Raw genomic sequence first — 27,438 nt, 5'->3', positions numbered from 1 at the left:
TAACATTTTATTTATTTATTCGTGAGAAACACACACAGAGACAGAGAGAGAGGCAGAGACCTAGGCAGTGGGAGAAGCAGGCTCCATGCCGGGAGCCTGATGTGGGACTCGATCCCAGGACTCCGGTATCACTCTCTGAGCCAAAGGCAGATGCTCAGTCACTGAGCCACTCAGGCGTCCCGCCACTCACCTTCATATTGCCAGTGTCTGCATCTTTCTGGCCTCTCGAAAACACCACCCTGTGTGCATGTGGGAGATGACAGAGGGCACAGGTCTCTGAGTGACTGAAATACTTGGATGAGTATTCAGTGGGAGATACAAGTTCTGAGGGAGTTAGAAGGATCAGGCCGGCAGGAGGCAATTAGCACTAGTTAAACACTGTGAGCAAGGCCGCCCAGGTGTGAGGGGAGAGGAGGATTCGGATCAAAGTAGCTGATGTGGGCAAGAAAAGGGCAAGGGGTGTCAGGGGTGTTGGAGACGTATCTGAGGGACCTGCTCCCACCCACAGCAGTATTCTAAGAACAAAGAGACCACCAAGACTGTCCTTAAAAACATTTATTTTTAGGTGCAGGGGTCATGTGACATCATACCATTTATAAAAACAGAGCAGAAGACACAGGCTCTGGGGGCATCATGTTTCTGAAGGGCAACAGCCATCGCATAGTCCTCTCGGCCTTGGGGACGGAGCGGGGAATGTCTCTGGACTCTCCTAGTTGAAAAGTCATTAGGTTGGAACAATCCTGTTAATCTTTTTGGTTTTGGTGAAAATTTCAGAGAGTGCGAGATGATCACTATTATTTTGCACATCATTACAACATTCACCCAGCCTCCTGCGGTTTTGATGTTTAGCTCTGCCAACCAAGCGTTCCGTCTGCCCCCCTGCTCTTGGCATCTAGACCCAGCTCTCCAACTGTGACTGGGCAAATGGGAGGGGAGTCAAGCGATCTCGCTGAATGCATTTATCAGCAGATGTGCGATTGTTCTAGTACCTTCTCCAGGGCCAAAGCATCCCTACTTCTCCTGACAGTTTCGCTAAGTGCCTTACCAATTCTTCTCACTATTCAAATCACAGAAGACTTAGCTGCAGACCTTGGATAAGAAACCCCCAAGGTGGGGTGGGGAGAGAGGAGGGGGTGCAGAGTAGGGAGGATGTGAGCGGGTTCCCCTGCAGCCCCGACCTCCAACAGACATGCACAGCTTCCAGTTAATCTGTTTCAGCTCTGATCTTATTCAAAGAAAGGGGTTCTGATGTTTTAAAGTTTGCAAACCACCCATCTAGTGTCATTTCCTTCTTATTGAAATGAGGAAACCTGGGTCCAGAAGGTGAAGGGGACTTGCTTGCAGTTGGGCAGCAAGCCAGGGATGAATTCCCAAATGGAGCTCATGTTTCTGGATTCCCAGGCCATGCTCCTGCCATGTTGTACATCAGGGTGATGCCACCCCAGTGTTTCAGAGATGGAATGGCCAGGCTCAAAGGCAGAAAACTTAATTCCAAAAAGGATTCCAGAATATAATGCCCAGCGGGAGTGGCATGGGAGTGTGCTATAAAAGCTGAGTGGGACAGTGCTAAGAATCCCTGGAACCCTCCAGAACCTTCCATCATGTAGCTATGAGATTGCCTGAGAAGCAGCACCATGGCAGGGGAGGGGGCCCAGGAGGGCCAAGTGCCCTGAGTTCTGGTCCTTCTTGGAGGCCTTCAGTCCTTAGGTCGGTACCTCCCTCTCTGAGCCTAGTTCCTTCATCTGCAAAGAGGGGGCGCAGCCCTGCCTGCCTTCCTGGAGATGGAGGGACCACAGACAGAGAAGCGCTCAGGAGCTTGAAGGACTAGACACAAGGGAGATCCCAGTCCTGACTTAAAAAAATTTTGATCACCTAAGGGATCTATTTTTTCACCCAGATATTAAATACTCTTCCCATTAAAAAAAGAAAGAAAGAAAAGAAAGGAAAAGAAAAGAAAGGAAAAGTAAGAAAGCAAGCCAGCCCGCCTTATTCCTAGGTAAGGTGAAAACATCTCCAAGTAAAATTATTTTGTTACACTCTAATCCCAGAGAAAGAAGCATCTGACCCCCTTTCCTCCGCTTGATGTCCAGAAGCCACTGCCACCTGGTTAGAAAGTGCTGGGCTTGTGGACAAGGGGACATCTTGGTCCCCAAACATCCAGCCAAGGGGCTCCCGAGTTAGGGAACGTATCCTACCCAGGGCTTCATCTCTTTAAGGCGGGAAATGGCAGGAAAGGGAGCGCCGAGGCCAGCTCCACAGCCTTGCAGCTGTTTTTTGAGGGACTGCCACATAAAAGGAATGCGAAGACTCTGTCTCTCGTATTTTTCCACAGGACCATTTCACTAGAATGACACGGCTCGAAGGGACCCAGGAACATTTAGTCCAAACACCAGGTTCCCAGGTGAAGAAGAAAAGGCCCAGAGAGGGGAAGGGCCTGTCCAGGCCACACAGCATGTCAGAGAAAGGCAGAGGACACTACCCTACCCCCTCCTCCTACAACTCACGCTAATCAGTCACAGACAAATGAAGTAAAGACTCATGGATGACACAGGCCTGGTTCCAGCCCTTTAGAATTACGAATACACCACCAGGTGACCTTCCCTGGGAGGGATTAGTTACAAAAGAATTCTCACAGAGCAATTCGTTTCAAAAGTATAAAAAAGCCACATGCAGTCTGGTTTCCCAATGCCTGTCCTGCTAAAAACTACATCTGCATACGAATCTAGTTGGCATCTAGTTTGTAAAAACATATAAAAGGGGTCATCTACAAACACAGGTTTCTCCAAATCTTCACAAAGAAAACGATCCATGACGACTTTTCCAACATCCTGTCATCAATGTTTCTAAGACCCTGGAAGGAAAGAGAGAAAAGCATGAGATGAAAGAAGCTGCTTTGTCATAATCAACTACGTGGTAAATGGAAAATGGGGGAAATGATCCTGAACTCTAAATCATCCTGGCAAGGGGTAGTGCTGGTGAGGACCAGAGGGGCACTGGGGGCATGCAAAAGTGCACGTGGGACCACTGGGTGGACATTGCAGGGAGGCAGGATGCAGCTGAACACGAAGAAGAACTTTCAACTACTGGAAAATCCAAAGATGGATGTCAGTGGTAGTGAGCTCCACATTACTGGAGGTATGCAAACAAGAGCTGGCAAATACTGCATGTTGCAGGGGAAAATGAAGAACTGCGTGGCGATGGTCTTAAAGTTCCATAGTGCTTTGTAGCTCCCTTTTGAAAACTCATCTGTAATAGACTACATTCATAGCCTGGTACCATGGTGTGTGTGTGTTTTTGAAAAATATATACATTAAAAAATTGTATATATATTTTTTACTTTTTTATTTTTTTAAATTTTTATTTATGATAGTCACACACACACAGAGAGAGAGAGAGAGGCAGAGACATAGGCAGAGGGAGAAGCAGGCTCCATGAACCGGGAGCCCGAATGGGATTCGATCCCGGGTCTCCAGGATCGCGCCCTGGGCCAAAGGCAGGCGCTAAAGCGCTGCACCACCCAGGGATCCCAAAAATTGTATATATATTTAAAACATGAAATATATAGAGAGGCACACACACAGATGTACACACATATATATGCATACAAGTGTGCAGGACCAAAGTCCTGATATGCAACATGATAACATATAACAATACGCATCCATAGAAAACAAAGAACCATCTCCTGCCTGAATTCCTACTTGACGATTTCCCACCTTCTATTTCCCTCTCGTTTCCAGCAGCTCTAACTACCTCATCCACACCACTTCCTTGGTGCCACTCACCCCTGCTCTCCCAGGTTCTTTTTTTTTTTTTAAGATTTTACTTATTCATGAGAGAGAGAGAGAGAGAGAGAGGCAGAGACACGGGCAGAGGGAGAAGCAGGCTCCATGCAGGGAGCCCGATGCGGGACTCGATCCTGGAACTCCAGGATTATACCCTGGGCCGAAGGCAGGTGTTAAACCACTGAGCCACCCAGGGATCCCCTTGTGATTTTGTTCTACCCGGTTCTAAGCCGATTCTCTCGCCTCAAACTCGTGCACACCCCTCGCTTCCTTAACACTGCACTTCTTGTATCTTAGTGACGTTCACTGTTTTGCTTTTCTGTGCATCCCTGCAGACTCGATGTACGGCCTTGTGCACAGAAGGTACACACCGACAGTGGCTAAATATGAAAGAATATGGATGCAAGCACAGCAAAGTCCTGCGTGCCTGGCCCCGGGGCTCCAGTGACAGGAGCAGGGTCCTCTACCCCACTGATGCTGGGCGTGGCGGGACGTAAGCAGACGTGACATACGCCACATCCGAGCAGAATCTTTATTTATTTATTTTTTAATTTTTAAAAAATTTTATTTATTCATGAGAGACAGAGACAGAGACAGAGAGAGAGAAAGAGAAAGAGAGAGAGAGAGAGGCAGAGACACAGGCAGAGGGAGAAGCAGGCTCCTCGCAGGGAGCCCGATGTGGGACTCGATCGCGGGTCTCCAGGATCATGCCCTGGGCTGAAGGTGGCTCTAAACCACTGAGCCACCCAGGCTGCCCTGAGCAGAATCTCACAATCTGAGATTGTGTACCTGGCTCAGTGTCTTGCACACTCCCTCCGCCACAAGAATGGACATAGTCCACGCTGGGGCCGCTCCTCCAGCTGGGTGCCAGGATGACAAGACACATGGCGCAGAGCCACAGCCAGCCACGTGGCAGCCATGACAAGGAACGTGAGCAAGACATACACGTTGGTGGCTGTGCACCAGCGGGCTCTGGGGTTGTTATGCAGCAAAAGCCGGCTAATTAAGGGGCTGATTTCCTAGGTTCATGGCCCACCTGTCGGCAGGGGACAGATGCAACCCCAGCTCTCACCCGGGGGCGCAATAAGGACTGAGAGCCCTGGGGCCAGGGGAGATGCAGATTTTCCTGGACACGCTGCTGAGCACGTTCGGTGTTGAGGACAGGGAGGTACGGCCTGGAGACAGCAGAGCTGCCCGCCAGCAAGAACCTGGGGACAGACAAATGACGCTCAGACTGTCTCCGCTGTGGGCACGTCGTCACACTGCTCTCTGTGCAGGACTTGAAGGAAATATTCTCTTCTGCTTCAGAAACAGGAAAAAAAAAACAACCCTGGTCTTCCCCACCTATGGACACCCACAGAGTTCACAGCTCTTGAGTTTGCACACTGTGTGAGAAGCCCAGGGTGGTAGGTGTGTTGAACTAGAGTCTATCTGCTAATTGCAATATGTTCCTACTTCCGTTTGGTATTCCTCTGGTTTCCTTGATTTATGTATGTTTTCCTCTTTGTTATTATACATCTTATTTTATAAAAGAGTTTATTATTTTTAAAAAGTGTATTCATGAGAGACACAGAGAGAGAGGCAGAGACACAGGCAGAGGGAGAAGCAGGCTCCCTGCAGGAGCCCGATGCGGAACTCGATCCTAGGACCCAGGGGTCACGCCCTGAGCTGAAGGCGGATGCTCAACCTCTGAGCCACCCAGGCGCCTCGTTACTGTACGCCACCTCGATCTCTTGTGAGACAGGTGTATAAATACCAGAAATGACTTAGACCACGTACATTACTCCATCACATGCGGTCGTCTGGAGCTGGGAGGCGGGGCGCGTTGTATTTACTCAGATCTATAACTGTCACCGTGCCCTGGGTCTCGGCCTCCCCAACCGCGTTGGCTGAATGGCACAGGTACACACCCTCGTCTTCCTTTCTCAGTGGGTTGATCTAGAAACAAAACAGGCACGTTTCTGTAGTTACATATGGCTTATTTAGTTCCTAATGATATGTCTGAACACTGATTTTTCAAAATCAGCTTGAGCTCGCTATTCCTCTTCTTGTCTTAGGTAACCCTAACCCTAACCCTAAAGAGTTAAATTTTATTCTCTGTACCTTCTCTCTTGGGGCTCTCATTTTAATGGTTCCTTTGCATTCCCACCTTTAACTGTGGGCTACCCGGCCCTTTTATTGAAGGTGATAGGTATACATCACAAGGAAAATATAGCAAGTTAAAAGAAAACTCTACTGACCAAAGAATGACTCGTAAGTGCTTTCAGTGGAGACAGACTTACAAAATAACAAGAGGGATAACATTTTCCTCTACCCGTTCGTGTGATAAACGGGAATGTGCTTGATTTGAAAAAGCCATGGGCACGACGGCACTCTGAGTGTCTGGGCCAGGTGGAGGAGTCACCAAACATTGCAGAGATGGGAGTGAAATGAGGTGGGCACTGTCCGAGAGCAGCCTGTCCTTGCGCCCCGGAAGAGCAGGCCCACACTGGCTCTCTACTCTCTTGCTTTCTCTTGGTAGAACCACCTCTGTCCACCACGGGCCACTCTGCAGACTGGGCAGGCGTTACGCACAGCACTTCGTTTTGAACTCATGCTTATAGTGGGGGAAGGGGGGCATCATCATCCTGATATTGCAGGAGATTGGCAGGTAAGTCACAGACTACTGGGTCACAGGGCCCCTGGATCGTCTGTAGTCCAAAGCCCTCCTCGTACAATTGTGAACCTGAAGCTCAAGGGTAGAGTGACTAGCCCTACACCCATCCCTGTCCCGTCACTCCCTCACTCTTTCAAATACAGTGTGTTCCTGTGACTTAGCGAAACTGCTTGCAAGTGGCATAGGAGAGCCCAGCGGGGGTGGGGGTGGGGGTGGGGCACCAGTGTGCTGACTTCCCTCTTTATCGGCCACATGGTCTTGGGCGAGTGTTATTAGCCTCCTGTGGCTGCTGTAACTAATCACCACATACTTCATGGCTTAAAACAACACAAATTTATTATATTTAGTTCTTTTTTAAAAAAATCTTATTACAGATATTATTTTTTTTAAGATTTTATTCATTTATTAGAGAGAGCACACATAAGCGGTGGGGAGGGGAGAAGGAGAGGCAGATTCCCTGCTAAGCAGGACCTTGGGATCGTGACCTGAACCAAAGGCAGATGCTCAACCCACTGAACCACCCAGGCGCCCCTAAAGATTTTATTTTTAAGCAATCTCTTTGCTCAATGTGAGGCTTGAGCTCGCAACCCCAAGAGATGGAGAGTCACACACTCCACCAACTGAGCCAGCCAGGCGCCCCTATATTTAGTTCTTGAGGATAGAAGGTATCACCAGAGCTGCCTTCTTCTAAGGGGTCCTAGGGGAAAATCCATTTCTTGCCTTTCCCATCCTAGAGGTTGGCGGCATTCCTTGGCTTATGGCTCTCCTCTTCCATCTCTGAAGCAGGAGATGGTGGCTCATATCTCCCCTATGCTGGCATCACTCTGGCTCCTTCCCTCCTGCCTCCCTCTTCAGCATTTATTTTTTTATTATTATTTTTTACGATTTTATTTATTTATTCACGAGAGACACACAGAGGCAGAGACATAGGCAGAGGGAGAAGCAGCCTCCATGCTGGGAGCCTGATGTGGGACTCAATCCCAGCATTCTGGGATCACGCCCTAAGCCAAAGGCAGACGTTCAACCACTGAGCCGCCCAGGCGTCCCCCTCTTCAGCATTTAAAGGGCTCTTGTAATTATCCTGGGCCCACCCAGATCATCCAGGATAATTCCCTTATTAAAGTTGGGTCATGAACACCCTTAATTCCATCTGCAACCTTAAGCCCCTCTTGCATATAACAGATCCTCAGATTCTGGGGACTGGGATGTGGATAGCTTTCCGGGGCCATAATTCTGAACACCACTGAAGGTCACTTATGTTCTCAGGGGTTAAACTTCCCTCATAGTTATTGCAGGGTCCAACGAGAAAATGATAAGAACAGCTCTGAGGGGACGCCTGGGTGGCTCAGCGGTTGAGCATCTGCCTTTGGCTCAGGTCATGATCCTGGGGTCTTGGGATCGGGTTCCACAACCGGCTCCCTGCTATCTCTCTGCCTATGTTTCTGTGTCTCTCATGAATAAATGGATAAAAATCTTAAAAAAAAAAACAGCTTTGAAATGTGTAATGTGCTATAGAAATATAAGCAGTACTTTATAAGGGCCAGTCAATAATAGCCAATAATCCTAAACAAATGAGATACTCACCAAAATCCAGGCTGTGGCCTCATGGTCAGAAGGGCCCCCTCGCACCTGCACGGCTATATTGACGTGGTCCCCAGGCAGGTCCTCCAGCACCCGGGTACCCTCAGGAGACTGTGTGACCTGCAGAGGACAGAAAAACCATGGGTGGTTTAGAAAAAGCATCCTTACTGTCATCATCTTCCGACTGACTCAAAGGCCATATCCTAGCACCTCTTATTCCCAGTAAAAATACGTCAGTGGCTTTATAAACCTAAGTGTCTGTGCAGACAGCACCCCCTGCTGGACAGTAACGATGCCGACACCACCGTTATCCCACAGAAGTGGTTCAGAGTTTCGTGACCCTTCCGGGGCTGTTGAGCTGGGTGCACAAGCTACGCTATGACCCACGCCAGCCTCTCACAAATTGATCTGCAGGAAGATCTAGTTTTGGAATAGGATTTGGAGAGTCTTTCTAAAACCCAGACCCCGTGAAGTAGGCTCTAACTTCATTCCAGTGCATCTAGGCTAGATAAACGGCGAACTTTCTGGACAGCTGAGGGGCCGAGGGAGCAAATGGCACAAGGAAAAGCTGGCTAGTCCCCCTCTCTGGGGAGAGCTCCGGGGTAAAAGTTCTGAGGCATATACACTTGGAGGTAGAAGAGTGACACGTGCGGTATCTTTTTTTAAACCATCCGTTCCACAGATACAGACATACAAGCACACGGATCTCTCTCTCTCTCTTTCTCTCTCTCTCTCTCTCTCTCTCACACACACACACACACACACACACAGAATTCTTGGACATAAATACCTTCCTCCACATGATGACAGGGGTGGGCACAGCCCTCACCTCACAGGACAGGTACACCTGTGCCCCGGTGACGTTGTGAACACTCCGGGGTGGAATGATGACCACAGGAGCTGGAGGAAGAAGACAAGGGATGACAAGGGGTCACGACCTTTATCCTGCCCGCAGCCCCGCGTGAGGGGAGCGGCAGCAAGGAGCTGCCACAAAGAGCTGGCTCGCAGGCCAACCCCGGTTCCCTCAGACCTGGGGGGCCGCCTACGTGCTTCCTCGCCCATCGCCTTTGTTCTACCAACAGCAACACAGGGATCTGGAGAGGAAAGGCGACCTCCCAAATCCGCCACCACGTCGGCGGCAGAGCTTGGGGCTCGTCACCCCCGTGCCCAGGGCCCCTTCCGGGACCCCGGCTGCCATCTGCTCACGGAGGGGCTGGTGTCACCTCACCAACGCCAAGCCTTCTGACAGATGGGCTTTTCTCCTTGCACGTGGAGGGCGGTTCAAAGACTAGGCCGCGGAACAGCTGCACTCCCGAGCTGAGACCCCCTGCGGGCCCTTCCAGACGCTCGTTTGCATATCACAGACTCCAGACTCCACGGGCCTCCCCTCCCCACAGCCTCCTGGCCTCCTGGGGCAGAGCTCAGGCACCGAAGCCCCTGCACAGGGTCTGAGGACACCCCGAGAGGGGCGACCTCCTGGGACCACCCTACCCAGGCAGTGCCACTCTAGGCTGCCAGAACATTACAGAAAAGGGGGGGCGGTGCTGGCTGGCTGGGCCCGAGACCATGGGGTATCCGAGTCGGAAGTACTTAGCTGGCACTCCACACTGCCCTCCTCTCAGTGCCCTCCACGTGCTCTGCTCGCAATGGCGCTAAAAGAATCAAGTCCGGCCACCTCAGCTTCCAGGCCCTGCACCCAGGCCCTCGACGGACCTGCCCGCACTGCCTGCCTCCCCTCTGCTTGGCATGCATGACCCCCCAAGTCCATAGGGGACAGCTCCCCATCCCGCAGGACCTGGAGGGTGTGTGTCTGAATCCAGGACCAGGGTGTCTGTACCCCTCTGACCTGCTGGATGACAGCCGGCAGGCAGTCCAGGTGCTTCCCCTGGCCTCCCCTGGCCTTGACAGCAGCGGGACTCACCCCTGCATCCGGCACAGCAGCGTCTAGGACAAGATGCAGTGCGGAGGCCTGGTGAGGACAATGCTCCCTGCTCGGCATCGGTAAGATGGGGATCATACCCCCTGCTCGCAGGGCTGTTGAGCTGATCTTACCCTGGGATGAGTGTGAGAGTAGTGGTTTAAGTTACCAGGACGTATAAGTGGGCATCAGGAGCAGGTCTGGTAAACAGATGACTAGATGAAGAAACACATGGCAAAGAAGGAGCAAACAAACTGCAGGGTTTATGCTCCCGGGGCTTTGCCTTGTGACTCATGTGTTCTCCTGGAGAGGGACGGGGCCCTTGCCTGTCTGGGTGCAGCTGCAATAAAAAAGGAGAGCCAGGGGAGGGAGGGAGAAGGCCGCAGGAGCAGGGGGAGGGCCAGAAGTGAAAGGGCACAGAAATAAGATTGGTCTGGCCCCTGCACACAGACTTGTCAAGCTGGTACAAAAAAAAAACCAAACAAACAAACAAAAAAAAACCTCCGGAAAATTGTCTTAGAACCAGAGTTTCAAACCGGAGGGCCCCAACTCCCCCAAGATCCTGTGCCTAACCATCTATGATGTGTTCAGTTTACCATCCACTTGCATGCCTCCAGTGACAGAGAGCTCACTACCTATAGAGCCAGGCCTTTCCATCCTAGGAGAGCCCTGCTGGTAAGAAAGTTTGTCTTCACCTGGAGCTAAAACTCACCTGCTTGTAAATCCCACATGTTGATCGTAGGGCTGCTTCACTGGAGCCCTATAGCTTCCTGGGTGCCCCATGGGCCTCTATGGAATACAGACACTAACATCCCTCCCCCCTCCCCCACTGCTTTCTCCTCCCTCAGCCTCATCAGCCAGCTTCCTCAGTTGTGCCCATTTGATTGCTTTCCAAGCACCATGGCTCTACCCACAACGCTGAGTGCAGCCAAAGTGCCCTTGTTGAACCAAGGCCCTAGGCTTCTAACATTGTCAGAAGCATCTCAGCCACCTGCAAACTGCCACAAAGAACCACAACACCCCTCCTCTCCAGCAGGGGCCCCATCTGCAACATGACAAAGAGAGTCTAATTTATCCGCACCCTCCCACCAACATCCCCTCCCCTGGAGCCCAACACTCCTCAAATAGCTCGCTGGGGGAACAATCAGAACCCTATCTTATTCCAAAGCCCTCAATGGATTCCAAAGGGACACTCAATCAACATGTTTTACTTTCATTCATGTAAAGTCATAAATTTTAAATGAGATTTCATCAATCTCTCTCAGGCCTAAACGAATAAACCAGTAAATCACATTTCGATGTTCTCGTGCCTCAAATTTTCCCTCTCCCTCTTTTGAAGACTGTCGTGGAAACAGTGTCTTTGCTACTGATCTTGTGGCAGAAAATATCACTTCCTTGACAAAAGAGCCCCCGGCTTTTGATGATAAAGTAAGGTTCACATTTTTATTGATTTTAAAATTTACATACAGCACATTTATTCCTTGTGGAGTGCAACTCTCGAGTTTTGACAAATGCCTACGGTCGTGTAACCACCACCACAACCAAGATTTAGAAGAGTCCAGTTACTGCAAAAAATTCCCTCATGTTGCTCTTTGTCACAGGAATCTGGTTTTAATATTAACCTATCTGATTTTTAATTTAAAATATTTTTATCCATCATAGCTTCTCATAATCAGCCACCACCATCATCATAGTAATAATGGTAATAATGCCACCACCTAACTCAGAGAGCTTGCTGTGTGCTAGGCACTCTAGTCTGCTCCCAGGGATTAACTCACTCCATCTTTGCAGAAATTTCATCAGCTGTGGAGCTAGCGAGGGCTACCCAGGCTTAAATGGTTGGGTGAGACTTTGAGCCCAGGGCTCTGGTTCTGAGCTTTGCCCCACAGAGTCTTGTCCTCTACTTGGATGACACTTACCTGTACACTACTCCTTTTATCCTTAAACCTACTCTTCTAAGCAGGTGCTTCTATCCCCATTCTACAGATGAGATAAACCAAGGCTCAGCAAGGTGAAGGGCCTGGAGGAACAGGGACTCAAACCCAGGCACCCTGATCCCATCAACTCTCCACTGAGTTTTAAAGTGAAACATATGTGGTCTGTATGGACTCCATTCCAGAATATGAAAGAGCTCCTTAGGGACTGCATTGAGGATCCCTAAGACAATCCCCAGGTTCAGTGATTTGCTAGGACGACTTACAGGCCTCAGCAGTTTTACACACGGCTATAATTTGTTACAGCGAAAGGAGACAAAGCAAACAGCAAAGGGAAAAGGAGCTCACAGGGTCAAGAGGGAAAACCAGGCATGAGCTTCCCGGAGCCTCTCCTGGTGGATCACACAGGACACAACTAATCCCCCGATAGTGAATGGTGACAGCACGTGTGAAATGCCATCTGCCAGGGAGGCTCCCTAGAGACTCCATGCCCGGGAATTTTGTTGGGGGCAGGTCACCTGGGCACCCTCTGCTTGACCAAAATTCCAGGGTCCCAGAAGAAGAGCAGGCGTGCAGCATAAAGCGGGTTGTTTGTACGGTTTAGGCATCAGTGTGAAAATGGCAGGAACCTTCTTGAAATCCAAGTTCCCAGACACCAGCCATTGTCAACCTGACCAGAGGCCTTTCTAAGGTAAGGATAAGTCCCAGGCCTGCTCTGTTTACTCTCTTCTGCATGGTGGTGGTGGTGGTGGTGGTGGAAGGGGGAAAATCCCTCCAAACCACCCCAGGGAACAGCTCTTGTGAAGACACTATTAAATGGGTGATGTGTCTTTTACACTAGCAGGACATTCCCAATCCTGCTGTCGCCAAGGGCTCATTCGAGTGTGGTGCTGGGGTGCTCCCAACATCATGACTCCTACAGGCAGAGTAGACCTAGGTTCAAATCCTGCCTCTGCTACACCTGCAATGCTGTGACTTGGTCTCAATTTCTTCTGTGGTGTCTACTCTCCTTCCTCTCTCCTCTCCTTCCCTCCCCCTAGGGAGGAAGAGCTCTAAGAACCCTTGCAAACCATAAAAGGCAACTGGACACGGCAGGCTGTGCTGCCCCATGGGGAATCTCCTCCTCCAGACCGCCTCCTGGCCTCCGGGAGAGCAGGCCTCTGGGTGGGCCCTTGCCCAGAGGTTCCAGACCCCATGCCCACAGCCTTCTTTCTGGCCAGCCTGGGGCACAGCCTCTCACCTAGTGATTGCCAGGGCTGCCACACTCCTGGAAGAGCCAGCGCTTTCCTTTCTACCTGCGTTTGACGAAAGTGATGTGGATTTCAGGAGGAAGGATGGTGCCTGGTGGGCCCAGTCTGTGAATGTGCCAGCTTTGTATCTCTAGCTCTTTCTGGCTAAATACTTGCTTCCTTCTGTCCATGCCAGCAACAGCTCTAGAAAAGCTGGGATGGCACAGATCCACCCATCAGGTAATAGAATAGTCACCCACATGTGCACCTACAGAGGTAGCGCTGGGCATGCATAGAGGGAAACTCAAATGCCCCAGGGTCCCGGTGCCAACCATGGCAGCTTGGGCAAGTCATCAACCATTTCCTCCTTGTCTGCAAATGAAGACAGTCACTGCTACTCGAGTCTGCTCTGGGGTAAAGGGAGAGGATGGATGTGACTGAATTATTAACCATGTGGGTCTATACGAGTGAGAGGGGTCGACAGTATTTTTCTAGTGTGTGGTGATCTGTCCCCCCCACACTGTCAACTAGATCTGTCCTTGAAGGCTAGAATGAAAGATCTTCCCAAAAGCCTCTGAGGTTCCTTTCAAGTCAATGGTGCCGAGGAAAGAAAGAATATCAAAAGTCGTCCTCCAGGACCCCATCTGCTTGTACAAAGAAGTGCACAACCAAAGAGTTTAATCATCAACGCATTGAACAGCCCTGATAATTTATGCTAATAGTCATGTTAGGATGTGGAAGGAGAAACAGCTTAATCCGGCTCCCCGCAGCCCATGCCGCACACCCCCTCCCTCGGCATGAAAGGCAGTTGAGCACGAGGCCCCCGTCTTTGTCCCTCTCACAAAGTGGCGCTTGCAGCCTCTCCTGGTTACCTGGTAACACGCGTCTCGCTCAGGCTGCGATTTCTAAGTGGAGCTGGAATGTCAACGGAGGTGGATTTTCTAAGATTCAGGATCTCAAGAGCTCAGTGAAGCTTCGGGGGCCCAGGACTCTGGTGGGTACTGGCCGGGGACCCTGATCCTATCTGATTTAGCATTCAGAACCGGCTAGCAACCTGCTGCCTGCAGGATCCCAGTTCCCTCCCCGTGTCAGCAAATGGCCAGGGAGCACGCAGGGAACGACACAGCCTTTTAAAGTAATGACAGCAGCAACGACACCATGCCACTTTACAGCTCAGAACAAAACCACTAACTTAGTACAGAACGAAGCTTCATCCCTCAGCCTGGTGCTCAAGGCTGGCAATGTCTCGGCCCCAAACCTCTATGGGCCTCACCCCCGGCCCCAGGCACACCCCCTCCCCCATACCTGCCAAGGCAATGGCAGCCCTGGCAATCGCTAGGTACCTGCCTCCCCCATAGCAGCCAAGGTTTGCACCCACCTAAGGACCTCCCCATTCCCCTCTCTCCCCAAGAATTTTCTAAAAGTCCTTCAAGGTTCCTCTCGGATATTTTCCCCTCGTGAAGCTATCCCTGAAGAGAGGAGCCAGCAACAAGCCTTGAGGGAAAAGCAGAAGGTGGATCCAGACCCAGAAACCCTCAAGATTCAAGGGTAGCCAATTTGCAGCCCCATCCTGATCAGGAGGCCAGTAGGCTAGACGTGCCTGGCTCCGTGTGAAGAGAGCCGGGCAAAGCCAGGCTGAGGCCCCACCTCAGCTAGGAGCTAGCCAAGCAGCTCCATGGAACTCCCTTCTGTGTGCCTCCGTTCTCCTTTCTATTAAAGAGGAGTGAGGGCACCTGGGTGGCTCAGTGGTTGAGCATCCGCCTTCAGTTCAGGTTGTGATCCCGGGGTCCTGGGATCCAGTCCCGGATCGGGCTCCCTACATGGAGCCTGCTTCTTCCCCTGCCTACATCTCTGCCTCTCTCTCTCTCTCTCTGTATCTCTGATGAATAAATAAATAAAATCCTTAAAAAAAAGAAAAGAGGAGTAAGATCTGGCCCAGGGGCTGGTGTTCTGAAAACTGCGTAAGAAGAGATGCAAGAGCGATTTTCAACAGTCAAGAATTCCTCATCTAAGCGAACAGGGTGAGTCTTCCTTAAATGTGTTAATCAGAGGATTGCTCTTATTGTTAGGTGTTCAGGGGGAGTTTCAGAGCATAGGAAAAGGTCAGAATTTAAGCCTGCAAATGGTTTCCAAATGCCCCACAGAGGCATGTGTAAGAACACTTCCCGCACCTTTCGGAACCTGATAAATATTTACGGGGGTCTCATTCCATTAAAGTCAGGTGCTCGCTTGCAGAACGATAGGTGAGCGCCGAGGAGGGGTGATTTTATTAACAATATTGAAGCAGAACAGCTGCCACTATGACTCAGCCTGTTTCCCTTCCACCGGGGTCCCTAGGGGCATTGTTAAAAAGTACCCCTGCTGTGTCGTCTGAATAAAGGATGGCTTTAGGGACGCACACAAGGAGATGCCCCCTTCACTGGCTGGGAAAGAGGTCCCTATCCACACCTTCATGCTTCACCAGGACACGAAGGCAGGGGCCACAAGCACATTTCGGGACGAAAAGAGATGGAACAAGAGTGCCTGAGTCTGTGGCAGATGACATCGTTGCTGGTGGGGAAGGAGAGCTAAATTCTGGGGAGGCCTGATGCCTGTCACTAACGAGATCATTAAAAGCAGTTTCTGACTTTCCTTCCTTTTAGTCCCTTGAACATCTTTACTCTCGGGGCCTGTGCCCGGGGTGGGCCTCAGAGCCCATAGATCAGAGTGGAGGGGCTGTCACATTTACTTGTCATTTGGTAATTTTCAGTGAATTAGGGGTATGGGGTTTCCATCTGCCATCTGGCCGCACTCTGGTAACCATGGCAACCACCACCTGCCTGACTTAACACTATCAAGTCCTGTCCCGAAAGAGCACTACACAGGGTGTCGGGGTCCCGGATGCCCGTCAGGCTTTACTGGTCATCCTGGCTGTGTCCCCTGCGCCCCCACCCCCACCCCAGGTCTTAGTCTCCTCTGCACAATAGCAGATTTGGTCTACGTGTCTTCAAGGTGGCTCTGTCTTAGGAACAGAATATCACTCCAGGGAGAAATAATCTGAGACCATCAGCACCGGCTAGATTCTGGGGACTTGGTCAGCATTTCTTGTGTCTCCAGCGTGTGGAGTGAAAGTGTGGCCTGTCTGGAGACAAAGAGAACTGCCTGTGAATTAACTGCTAAGGAAAGCAGATTGTAAAAAGGAGTGATGGGAGCTAGAAGAAGGAAGGAGGCAGGACTGTTTAAATGCCACGGGGCAGAGACAAAGGTTCAAAGTGGAAGGGACCTCAACAGTGGCTTCACCGGGCTGTCGGGGCCCAGAGAGGGTCAGGGACCAGCCCAAGGTCGCTCAGGGAACCAGCAGCAACTCGGGAAGCACCTGCCAGCTCTTTCCTCCCTTCTTTTTCCTGGGAGCCCTGGCCAGGAATAGCCAACGGTGACTCTCCTGTGCTCCGGGGCTGCTGCAGCCCCCTCAATGGGCAGCACATTGTTTTTGTGTTTCCAGAGATAGGAACCTTCCCACCCCATCCCCAACAACCCTCTGGGTCTCCTGTACTTGAGTGCACGTACCTGGAATGCTTAGGGGGTGGGAAATAATACTAAAAATTACCCAGGGCCTGGAAAAGGTGGACTCCTACCCCCAAGGCTTTCCTGTTGGAGCTAAAGTCATTACACTGATTTAGGCATTTAGGTCTAGACTTGGGTCTGGAGGCCCAGGCCAGAACCCCCAACCAGACTCCTTGGAACTTCCTGGCCACCAGCTCACTCACCAACTCTCCACTGCCCCCTCCAGGCAGTGTAGACGGGGGCAGTTCTCCAAAACCTAGTGGGCCATCAGGGTGCTTCACTGGGCATCCCTATACTGATGTTTTCGATCTATTTTTGTTTGAGTTTTAAAAATTCCATATAGAGTTGGGCAACAACGGCACCCATAGATGACTTTACTGGGATGTTAATAAACCTTAAGTTTCTAGGTACCCAGCAATGAAAACATTTCCATTCCTTTACCCTTCAAATCATATGAGCCTTGGACCTGCAAAATCCAGATCCGGCCCTGATGGCACCATCCTCTTTTCAGAGCTTAGGTCCTCAAAGGTCTTAACTGTCCTGGGTGGGAGATCCCTCAGGTCCTCCTAGCAGGGTCCCAACCCTGGGGTTCTGGCCGTGATTCCCAAGTCCCCTGTCTGGAGTGCCTCCTCCTCCAGCATCTTCACCTTCCCTCCCTCTTCATTCATCAACCCCACCCTGCGCGGCCCAGTGCCAGTTCGGGGAACTTCCACCCAGTAGGACACTACCCCCCCCCCCCCCCCCCCCCCCCCCCCGGTCAGCTGGAGGCATCCATGGCAGGCGGCACTAACTGCAGGCCTTTCGGCAGGCAAGTACCAAAAGGGACAGCAGGCTCACCAAAATTCTGACCAGCGCAGGGGCTTGTATCTCCATGAGCCTGGCAAGGAAGGGGCCAGGACGTGGATTCCTGTCCCAAGTCTCCTGGAGCACCTGGCCAGGTAGGAAACACTGCTTCTGAAGGGAGAACCGAGGCTCTACGGATCACGGTGCGTGCAGGGATCCTCTGCTCCACATTCCGGGGGGGCGGGGGGCGGGGGCTGGGGTCCCTATTTCTCCTCCTGCCCCAGCACCGCGGCACAGAGGCGGGACTCACCGAATTCGCAGGGGCCGTCGCGCGCCTTGTGCAGGTGGCCGGGGTGCGGGCGGGGCGCGTGCCGGGCGCGCAGGCGCAGCGCGCAGATGCTGGGGTAGGAGCGGCCGTCGGAGCCGCAGACGGCGCCGCGCTGCGCGCACACGCAGAGCCCGGTGCCCTCGGGCGCCGCCCCCGCGGCGCGGCTGGCGCACACCAGGCCGGGGCCGCAGCGCGCGCCCGCCCGCCCCCCGCAGCTCGCGCCCTCGGCGCCCAGGCAGCGCGCGCAGCAGCCGCACTCGTCGCGCGCCGCGATCCCGGGCGCCGGGCAGCTGGCGGGCGCGGGGCAGCGCTCCGGCCGGCACGGGCCGCACGCGGGGAGCCGGCCGCCGGCCGCGCGGAGCCCCAGGCCCCGGGCCAGCGGCGGCAGCAGCAGCGGGAGCAGCAGCGGGAGCAGCAGCGGGCCGAGCGGGCGGCGGCGAGCCATGGTCGGCTTCGGGACGGCCGCGGCGCCTCTGCTCGCGCTGCGCCCGGCGCGCGCCGCGCCGCCCCCCGCCCCCCGCCCGCCTCGCGGCCGCTGATTGGCCGCTGATTGGCCGGGCCCCCGCCGCGGGGCGCCGCCGCCGGCCTCGGGGCCCGGGACCCGCGCGGCGGGTGCGCTCGGCGGAGCGGCGCCCGGAGCCCGCGCCCCTAGGCCCGGGGCCCTGCGGCGGGAGCTCGCCCGAGGTCGCCCGAGGTCGCCGCCGTAGCGCCGGGACTGGGCGTGCGGGCTCCAGGTCCACTGACGCTCCCAACAGGATGCGCTTCGTAATTTTAGTTTGCATTTAGGAGTTTTCAAGTGTCGTGTTTTTGAAAAGCGCCTGTAAGGTTTAAAACGTCAGAGTTTTTACGAATGGGCGTAATGGTGAAAAGAGTTTCCCTTGCACCCTGTGACCCAGTGACCCAGCCCAGCCTCAAGAGGCCACTCGTTATCAGGTTCTTGCGTGTTTGCAGAAATTTCGTAGCCCATTAAAGCACGTACGGCCGTGAAGCCCCTCCTTCCGATCCCACACCCGCACACACACGGTGGCGTGGCCTGCATGTTACTCTGCACTTGGTTTTTCCATCCATAGTAGTTCCCGTAGTGTCCCCGCCCCTTACTGTCTCGGAAAGGGGGCTTCTACAAACAATGCAGCGTTATTTGGTTTCCTCCCCTGAATGCTACTAAAACCCTGATATATTTCACAGTCAAAAGTGACTTTGGTTGTGATGAGATCTGATGATCTATTTTGGATTAGCCTCAGACTTTTAAACTTTGCATAGTGTTTAATTGCATGAAAACTGCAATTATTTAGCCAGTTTTGAGTCCTTTCGTTACTACAAATAATGCTGTGATGAATGTCCTGGCGCGCAGGTGTCAGTATACCCGTGGTTAGTGGGGAGTGCATGTTGGAAAGACACGGTAGCATGTCGTCAGTTATTTATTCACGTGGCCCCTGCTGGCAGCCAGGCTGTGGATCCTCTCCCTGGCTCCGTCCTGGCAGGGTACCGGCAAAGTAAACCCTAGGGAGTCCTGATTGCTGGAGTTGGATGTATGGTGAAGTGAAGACGTGGGGTGGAGGGAGAGGCTTGTTGACTCAGCTGTGTGGATGGCTTTTCCTGCTCACCCCTTAATCCTGATTTGCCGTGTGCAGTTTTCTTTCTTTTCTGAACTCTTAGAGATGGAGAAGCCTTTTGGATTGGTGTCCATTTCCTTTAAAACTGCCTGCAAGCCCATAGCCCAGTGAACTCTGGTTCCCAGAGTGCCAGTTAACACAGAGGGTGACATCTGTGGGCCCCATAAGATTATGGGTAAAAGAAAAGATGAGTTCTCCTGGCAGGGAAGAGGGTTGAGGTACCTCTGCTGTCTGCTAGGTAGTGAGCTGCCATGGTGTGAATTTCTACCTCCTCTGCTCACAGTTGGCACACATAGGAGACTAGCTCATAATGCGGTTAGGATGGATACATGCACACTCAGCAGCTGTTGAAGTGGGTGTGACTGTCCCAGTCTGAGGACCTAAGGTGAGGAGAAGTTTCTCCATAGTTTTTTTTTTTTTAAAAGATTTTATTTATTCATTCATTCATGAGAGACACAGAGAGAGAGAGAGAGAGGCAGAGACATAGGCAGAGAGAGAAGCAGGCTCCATGCAGAGAGCCCGATGCGGGACTTGATCCCGGGACTCCAGAATTGCGCCTTGGGCGGAAGGCAGGCACTAAACCGCTGAGCCACCCAGGGATCATAAATGGGCCATAGTCTTGAATCTCAAGCTTAACAGGCCGATCATAGAAGGCTGAGGGAAAACAAAATCTCTGTCTCCAGTTTTCTGGTGGGATGTTTCAGAGCAGAGAGAGGGGTGGGTTTTCATGCATGAAGGGTGGGAGTTGTGGAGGGACAGATTTCAATTCAATACTGTGATTTCAATTCAATACTGTGTCAGAGGGAACATAGCAAGATGTGGAGCTCTGCAAAGATGGACACTTAGATGCTAAGCAGCCAAGATATGATAGAGGGTTTGCCCTCCTGTTGTAGATAACTATAAAACCCAGACATAGTGTAGGTGCTGGACCTGGAATGGGGATATCTGGGTGGACTCAGATGAAGTTAAGAATCTTGAGCCTCTGAGTTATTCAGAGCCTTCCCTGCCTCCTCCCTCCCCAGTGGAAGCAGTTTGCAGATTATGTCTGAGAAGATTCACTTTCCCTTGTTTAAGGCTGTTACCTTGCAAGGCATACCTTTTCTTTTTTCCTTTTTTAAATTATATATGTATATATTTAAATATTTTATTTGTTCATTCATGAGAGACACACACAGAGAGAGAGAGAGAGAGAGAGGGGCAGAGACACAGGCAGAGGGAGAAGCAGGCTCCATGCAGGGAGCCCGACATGGGACTCGATCCAGGGTCTCCGGGATCACGCCCTGGGCTGAAGGTAGAGCTAAACCCCTGAGCCACCTGGGGCTGCCCAGGCATACCTTCTCTCTTCGAGACCTACTCCACTTGCCTCCTGTGGCCCCTGACTCACAAGTGGCATTAGAGTTCCATATGCTTGAGCAGGGCAAGTACAAAGTCTGATCTAAGAAGATATACAAGAATGCCAAGATTTTGCTAAATTACATTGCAGCAACTTGAGGAGTATGTGCAAGAATGGATTCTAAGGGTGAGGGACCAAAGAAAACAGAATATAACTTTTTATAGCGTTGATACAGGTGCAGTGGATTCAGTGTGTCAGTTTGTGTAGCTGGTAGTGACTCTATAGTTTACTTAGCTTGTTTAAGTGAAACTGAGGCTTAATGATGATCTGCACTGAATTAAATTGAGATGCCAATACTTCCTTAGGGTGTTGCAAAGGAGAAAATTAAAAGGCTTAGGGGAGATGTTGAAATAGATTTATTATGGACAACCGCACAACCACCTACTACATTCCCCAAGGGGATCCAGAGGACCACTCATTCCTTGTGACACTGAGAAATTCATTAGCAAGGGGAGCACTGTTATCTTTGAAAAACTCTTTGGGTGCTCTCCTCTGTTGGCCACATTTGATGATGAGAGATGCCACCATTGAAAGGGGCTCCCTGAGTCCTCTGGGGATGGTGAGATTGCAGGAGAGCAGAGGCCAAGTGGTAGCACTTAACTGCCAAAGGCATGGCAGGGTGCAGTTACCATGATGGACAGCAGGATGAAGTGGACATCCTGGTTTTGACTCACAGGGATCTTTGGCATTGTCTGGTTGTCACAGTGTCCCTAGGAATGAAATAGTGAGCATCCTACTAAAATGTTACTTGCTGTGTACAATGGGAAAAAGCTCCAGGTCTGGTGTCTAGAAGCTGATTTGAATCACTAGGTTCTCTTTTCCAATTTGCAGGCCTAATTAGAAGGGGAGGCCAGATCCCTTACACAAGGATGCTATACAAATTCTATTAAGTCCTCCTTCAAAGCCTTCCCAGAAGGACCTCTGACCATTTACTAGAGTGGCTCACTGTAGTCCACAGTCAAAGGAGGCCTTGCAGGACTCAGGGTCCATGTTCAAATCACAGTGAACCATGGGGCGCCTGGGTGTCTCAGTTGGTTAAGCGTCCAACTCTTGACTTCAGCTCAGGCCCTAATCTCAGGGTCATGAGATTGAGCCCTGTGTCAGGCTACCCACTCAGCAGGGAGTCTGCTTGGGATTCTCTCTCTCTCCCTCTGCCCTTCCTCCCTGCTCCCTCTCTCTCTCCCTAAAATAAATAAATCTTTATTTAAAAATCCACAGTGAATAGACACATTTGGCAACTGGCCAAATCCCAACATCAGTTTTGTGACATATGGAATGTGGACTATTAGAAGAGGCAGGGACTAGTGGAAGCCCCTGGAACTTTTTTTTTTTTAAACCAGGAGAGTTAGCAGCTGCCACCAATTTCCTCATAAATAATTGAAAGAGAAGTCACCTTGCCATGGGGAGGATTCATTTTCTTAGAGGACAGCACAGCCTAGTCTCACTAGAGGAAAGCATTTACCTCCTTTTAACATGCCCTTGGCTCTACTCTTTTCAAAGTAATAGTGTGTTCTTATTGTGCTAAGGAGTATTTGGTCTCTTCCTGAGCCAGTGTCAACATAAAAATGTACAGTGGATCCTCCAGCAACACGGATTTAAAGTAGGCAGGTTTCTTTTATATACTACAGTACTGTAAATGCGTTTTCCTTGTGATGTTTCTTAATATTTTCTTTTCTCAAGTTCACCTTATTGTAAGAATTCAGCATTCAATACATAGGACATACAAAACATGTGTTAGTCGCCTGCGTTATTGGTAAGACTTCTGATCGACAGTGAGCTAACAGTAGTTCAGTTTCAGGGAATCAGAAGCTATATGCAGATTTTAAAAAAGATTTTATTTATTTTATGAGAGACACACAGAGAGAGGCAGAGACACAGGAAGAGGAAGGAGAAGCAGGCTCCATGCAGGGAGCCCGATGCAGGACTCGATCCCAGGACTCTGGGACCACGGCCTGAGCCGAACGCAGACCCAACCACTGAGCCATCAGGCGTCCCTATATGCAGATTTTCAGCTATGCAGATGGTCAGTGCCCCTACCTACCCGCTCCATGTTGTTCAAGGGTCACCTGTAGTTGTTTTTTTCTTTTATTTTTTTATTTTTTTATTTTTTAATTAATTTTTATTGGTGTTCAATTTACCAACATACAGAAAAACACCCAGTGCTCATCCCGTCAAGTGTCCACCTCAGTGCCCGTCACCCATTCCCCTCCAACACCCGCCCTCCTCCCCTTCCACCACCCTTAGTTCGTTTCCCCGAGTTAGGAGTCTTTATGTTCTGTCTCCCTTCCTGATATTTCCCAACATTTCTTTTCCCTTCCTTTATATTCCCTTTCACTATTATTTATATTCCCCAAATGAATGAGAACATACACTGTTTGTCCTTCTCCGATTGACTTACTGCACTCAGCATAACACCCTCCAGTTCCATCCACGTAGAAGCAAATGGTGGGTATTTGTCGTTTCTAATTGCTGAGTAATATTCCATTGTATACATAGACCACATCTTCTTTATCCATTCATCTTTCGATGGACATCGAGGCTCCTTCCACAGTTTGGCTATTGCGGCCATTGCTGATAGAAACATCGGGGTGCAGGTGTCCCGACGTTTCATTGCATCTGAATCTTTGGGGTAAATCCCCAACAGTGCAATTGCTGGGTCGTAGGGCAGGTCTATTTTTAACTCTTTGAGGAACCTCCACACAGTTTTCCAGAGTGGCTGCACCAGTTCACATTCCCACCAACAGTGTAAGAGGGTTCCCCTTTCTCCACATCCTCTCCAACATTTGTGGTTTCCTGTCTTGTTAATTTTCCCCATTCTCACTGGTGTGAGGTGGTATCTCATTGTGGTTTTGATTTGTATTTCCCTGATGGCAAGTGATGCAGAGCATTTTCTCATGTGCATGTTGGCCATGTCTATGTCTTCCTCTGTGAGATTTCTCTTCATGTCTTTTGCCCATTTCATGATTGGATTGTTTGCTTCTTTGGTGTTGAGTTTAATAAGTTCTTTATAGATTTTGGAAACTAGCCCTTTATCTGATATGTCATTTGCAAATATCTTCTCCCATTCTGTAGGTTGTCTTTTAGTTTTGTTGACTGTATCCTTTGCTGTGCAAAAGCTTCTTATCTTGATGAAGTCCCAATAGTTCATTTTTGCTTTTGTTTCTTTTGCCTTTGTGGATGTATCTTGCAAGAAGTTACTGTGGCCGAGCTCAAAAAGGGTGTTGCCTGTGTTCTCTTCTATGATTTTGATGGACTCTTGTCTCACATTTAGATCTCTCATCCATTTTGAGTTTATCTTTGTGTATGGTGAAAGAGAGTGGTCCAGTTTCATTCTTCTGCATGTGGATGTCCAATTTTCCCAGCACCATTTATTGAAGAGACTGTCTTTCTTCCAATGGATAGTCTTTCCTCCTTTATCAAATATTAGTTGACCATACATTTCAGGGTCCACTTCTGGGTTCTCTATTCTGTTCCATTGATCTATGTGTCTGTTTTTGTGCCAGTACCACACTGTCTTGATGACTACAGCTTTGTAGTACAACCTGAAATCTGGCATTGTGATGCCCCCAGATATGGTTTTCTTTTTTAAAATTCCCCTGGCTATTCGGGGTCTTTTCTGATTCCACACAAATCTTAAAATAATTTGTTCTAGCTCTCTGAAGAAAGTCCATGGTATTTTGATAGGGATTGCATTAAACGTATAAATTGCCCTGGGTAACATTGACATTTTTACAATATTAATTCTGCCAATCCATGAGCATGGAATATTTTTCCATCTCTTTGTGTCTTCCTCAATTTCTTTCAGAAGTGTTCTATAGTTTTTAGGGTATAGATCTTTTACCTCTTTGGTTAGGTTTATTCCTAGGTATCTTATGCTTTTGGGTGCAATTGTAAATGGGATTGACTCCTTAATTTCTCTTTCTTCAGTCTCATTGTTAGTGTATAGAAATGCCATTGATTTCTGGGCATTGATTTTGTATCCTGCCACGCTACCAAATTGCTGTATGAGTTCTAGCAATCTTGGGGTGGAGGCTTTTGGGTTTTCTATGTAGAGTATCATGTCATCGGCGAAGAGGGAGAGTTTGACTTCTTCTTTGCCAATTTGAATGCCTTTAATGTCTTTTTGTTGTCTGATTGCTGAGGCGAGGACTTCCAGAACTATGTTGAACAGCAGTGGTGAGAGTGGACATCCCTGTCTTGTTCCTGATCTTAGGGGAAAGGCTCCCAGTGCTTCCCCATTGAGAATGATATTTGCTGTGGGCTTTTCGTAAATGGCTTTTAAGATGTCGAGGAAAGTTCCCTCTATCCCAACACTCTGAAGGGTTTTGATCAGGAATGGATGCTGTATTTTGTCAAATGCTTTCTCTGCATCTAATGAGAGTATCATATAGTTCTTGGTTTTTCTCTTGCTGATATGATGAATCACATTGATGGTTTTACGAGTGTTGAACCAGCCTTGTGTCCCAGGGATAAATCCTACTTGGTCATGGTGAATAATTTTCTTAATGTGTTGTTGGATCCTATTAGCTAGTATCTTGTTGAGAATTTTTGCATCCATGTTCATCAGGGATATTGGTCTGTAATTCTCCTTTTTGGTGGGGTCTTTGTCTGGTTTCGGAATTAAGGTGATGCTGGCCTCATAGAACGAATTTGGAAGTACTCCATCTCTTTCTATCTTTCCAAACAGCTTTAGTAGAATAGGTATGATTTCTTCTTTAAACGTTTGATAGAATTCCCCTGGGAAGCCATCTGGCCCTGGACTCTTGTGTCTTGGGAGGTTTTTGATGACTGCTTCAATTTCCTCCCTGGTTATTGGCCTGTTCAGGTTTTCTATTTCTTCCTGCTTCAGTTTTGGTAGTTTGTGGCTTTCCAGGAATGCGTCCATTTCTTCTAGATTTCCTAATTTATTGGCGTACAGCTGTTCATAATATGTTTTTAAAATCGTTTGTATTTCCTTGGTGTTGGTAGTGATCTCTCCTTTCTCATTCATGATTTTATTAATTTGAGTCTTCTCTCTCTTCTTTTTAATAAGGTTGGCTAATGGTTTATCTATCTTGTTAATTCTTTCAAAGAACCAACTCCTGGTTCTGTTGATCTGTTCCACAGTTCTTTTGGTCTCGATATCATTGAGTTCTGCTCGAATTTTAATTAACTGTCTTCTTCTGCTGGGGGTGGGGTCTATTTGTTGCTTTTTCTCTAGTTCCTTTATGTGTAAGGTGAGCTTTTGAATTTGAGATCTTTCCAGTTTTTGAATGGATGCTTGTATTGCGATGTATTTCCCCCTCAGGACTGCTTTTGCTGCATCCCAAAGATTTTGAACGGTTGTATCTTCATTCTCATTAGTTTCCATGAATCTTTTTAATTCTTCCTTAATTTCCTGGTTGACCTTTTCATCTTTTAGCAGGATGGTCCTTAACCTCCACGTGTTTGTGGTCCTTCCAAACTTCTTGTTGTGATTGAGTTCTAATTTCAAGGCATTATGGTCGGAGAATATACAGGGGACTATCCCGATCTTTTGGTATCGGTTCAGACCCGATTTGTGACCCAGTATGTGGTCTATTCTGGAGAAAGTTCCATGTGCACTTGAGAAGAATGTGTATTCAGTTGAGTTTGGATGTAAAGTTCTGTAGATATCTGTGAAATCCATCTGGTCCAGTGTATCATTTAAAGCTCTCGTTTCTTTGGAGATGTTGTGCTTAGAAGACCTATCTAGTATAGAGAGAGCTAGATTGAAGTCACCAAGTATAAGTGTATTATTATCAAAGTATTTCTTCAGTTTGGTTATTAATTGGTTTAAATATTTGGCAGCTCCCACATTCGGGGCATATATATTGAGGATTGTTAAGTCCTCTTGTTGGATAGATCCTTTGAGTATGAGATAGTGTCCCTCTTCATCTCTCACTATAGTCTTCGGGGTAAATTTTAATTTATCTGATATAAGGATGGCAACCCCTGCTTTCTTTTGAGGACCATTTGAATGGTAAATGGTTCTCCAACCTTTTATTTTCAGGTTGTAGGTGTCCTTCTGTCTAAAATGAGTCTCTTGTAGACAGCAAATAGATGGGTCCTGCTTTTTTATCCAGTCTGAAACCCTGCGCCTTTTGATGGGGTCATTAAGCCCATTCACGTTCAGAGTTACTATTGATAGATATGAGTTTAGTGCCATCATATCTATTCAGTCCTTGTTTTTGTGGATTGTTCCACTGAACTTCTTCTTAAAGGGGAATTTTAAGAGTCCCCCTTAAAATTTCTTGCAGAGCTGGTTTGGAGGTCACATATTCTTTCAGTTCCTGCCTGTCTTGGAAGCTCTTTATCTCTCCTTCCATTTTGAATGAAAGCCTTGCTGGATAAAGTATTCTTGGTTGCATGTTCTTTTCATTTAGGACCCTGAATATATCCTGCCAGCCCTTTCTGGCCTGCCAGGTCTCTGTGGAGAGGTCTGCTGTTACCCTAATATTCCTCCCCATAAAAGTCAGGGACTTTTTTTCTCTTGCTGCTTTAAGGATCTTCTCCTTATCTTTGGAATTTGCAAGCTTCACTATTAAATGTCGAGGTGTTGAACGGTTTTTGTTGATTTTAGGGGGGGATCTCTCTATTTCCTGGATCTGAATGCCTGTTTCCCTTCCCAGATTCGGAAAGTTTTCAGCTAGGATTTGTTCAAATACGTATTCTGGC

The 27,438-nt window shown here is 49.4% G+C and overlaps 2 protein-coding genes across 2 annotated transcripts in view; one reads left to right on the top strand and one right to left on the bottom strand.

The window, feature by feature from the left end:
* Positions 1-540: 540 nt before the first annotated feature.
* Positions 541-18,234, bottom strand: IGFBPL1 (insulin like growth factor binding protein like 1). The gene is made up of 5 exons (XM_026013209.2): positions 17,740-18,234; positions 8,813-8,922; positions 8,026-8,142; positions 5,565-5,723; positions 541-2,851 (listed from the first exon to the last, which is right to left on the bottom strand). Exons 1-4 carry the CDS (start codon positions 18,200-18,202, stop codon positions 5,574-5,576), a joined length of 840 nt encoding a protein of 279 aa, XP_025868994.2. The 5' UTR covers positions 18,203-18,234; the 3' UTR covers positions 541-2,851; positions 5,565-5,573.
* Positions 15,042-27,438, top strand: part of LOC112930875 (stimulated by retinoic acid gene 6 protein-like) — a 69,570-nt gene continuing 57,173 nt past the window's right edge. Inside the window, exon 1 of the mRNA XM_072727893.1 lies at positions 15,042-15,124. The gene's annotated coding sequence lies outside the window, so the exon portion shown is untranslated. The remainder of the gene's footprint in view (positions 15,125-27,438) is intronic.

Source organism: Vulpes vulpes, chromosome 12 (assembly GCF_048418805.1).
Source record: "Vulpes vulpes isolate BD-2025 chromosome 12, VulVul3, whole genome shotgun sequence".
Classification (NCBI taxonomy): Eukaryota; Metazoa; Chordata; class Mammalia; order Carnivora; family Canidae; genus Vulpes; species Vulpes vulpes.
This window is presented reverse-complemented; position numbering and strand designations above follow the sequence as displayed.

Excerpts from the sequence above, each read along its gene's own strand:
- IGFBPL1 (XM_026013209.2), bottom strand. The coding sequence starts at position 18,202 with ATGGCTCGCCGCCGCCCGCTCGGCCCGCTGCTGCTCCCGCTGCTGCTC. Across the intron at positions 8,143-8,812 it reads CTGTCATCATGTGGAGGAAG|GTCACACAGTCTCCTGAGGG; the intron begins GTATTTATGTCC and ends TGTCCTCTGCAG. Across the intron at positions 5,724-8,025 it reads AGGCCACAGCCTGGATTTTG|ATCAACCCACTGAGAAAGGA; the intron begins GTGAGTATCTCA and ends TTTTGTTTCTAG.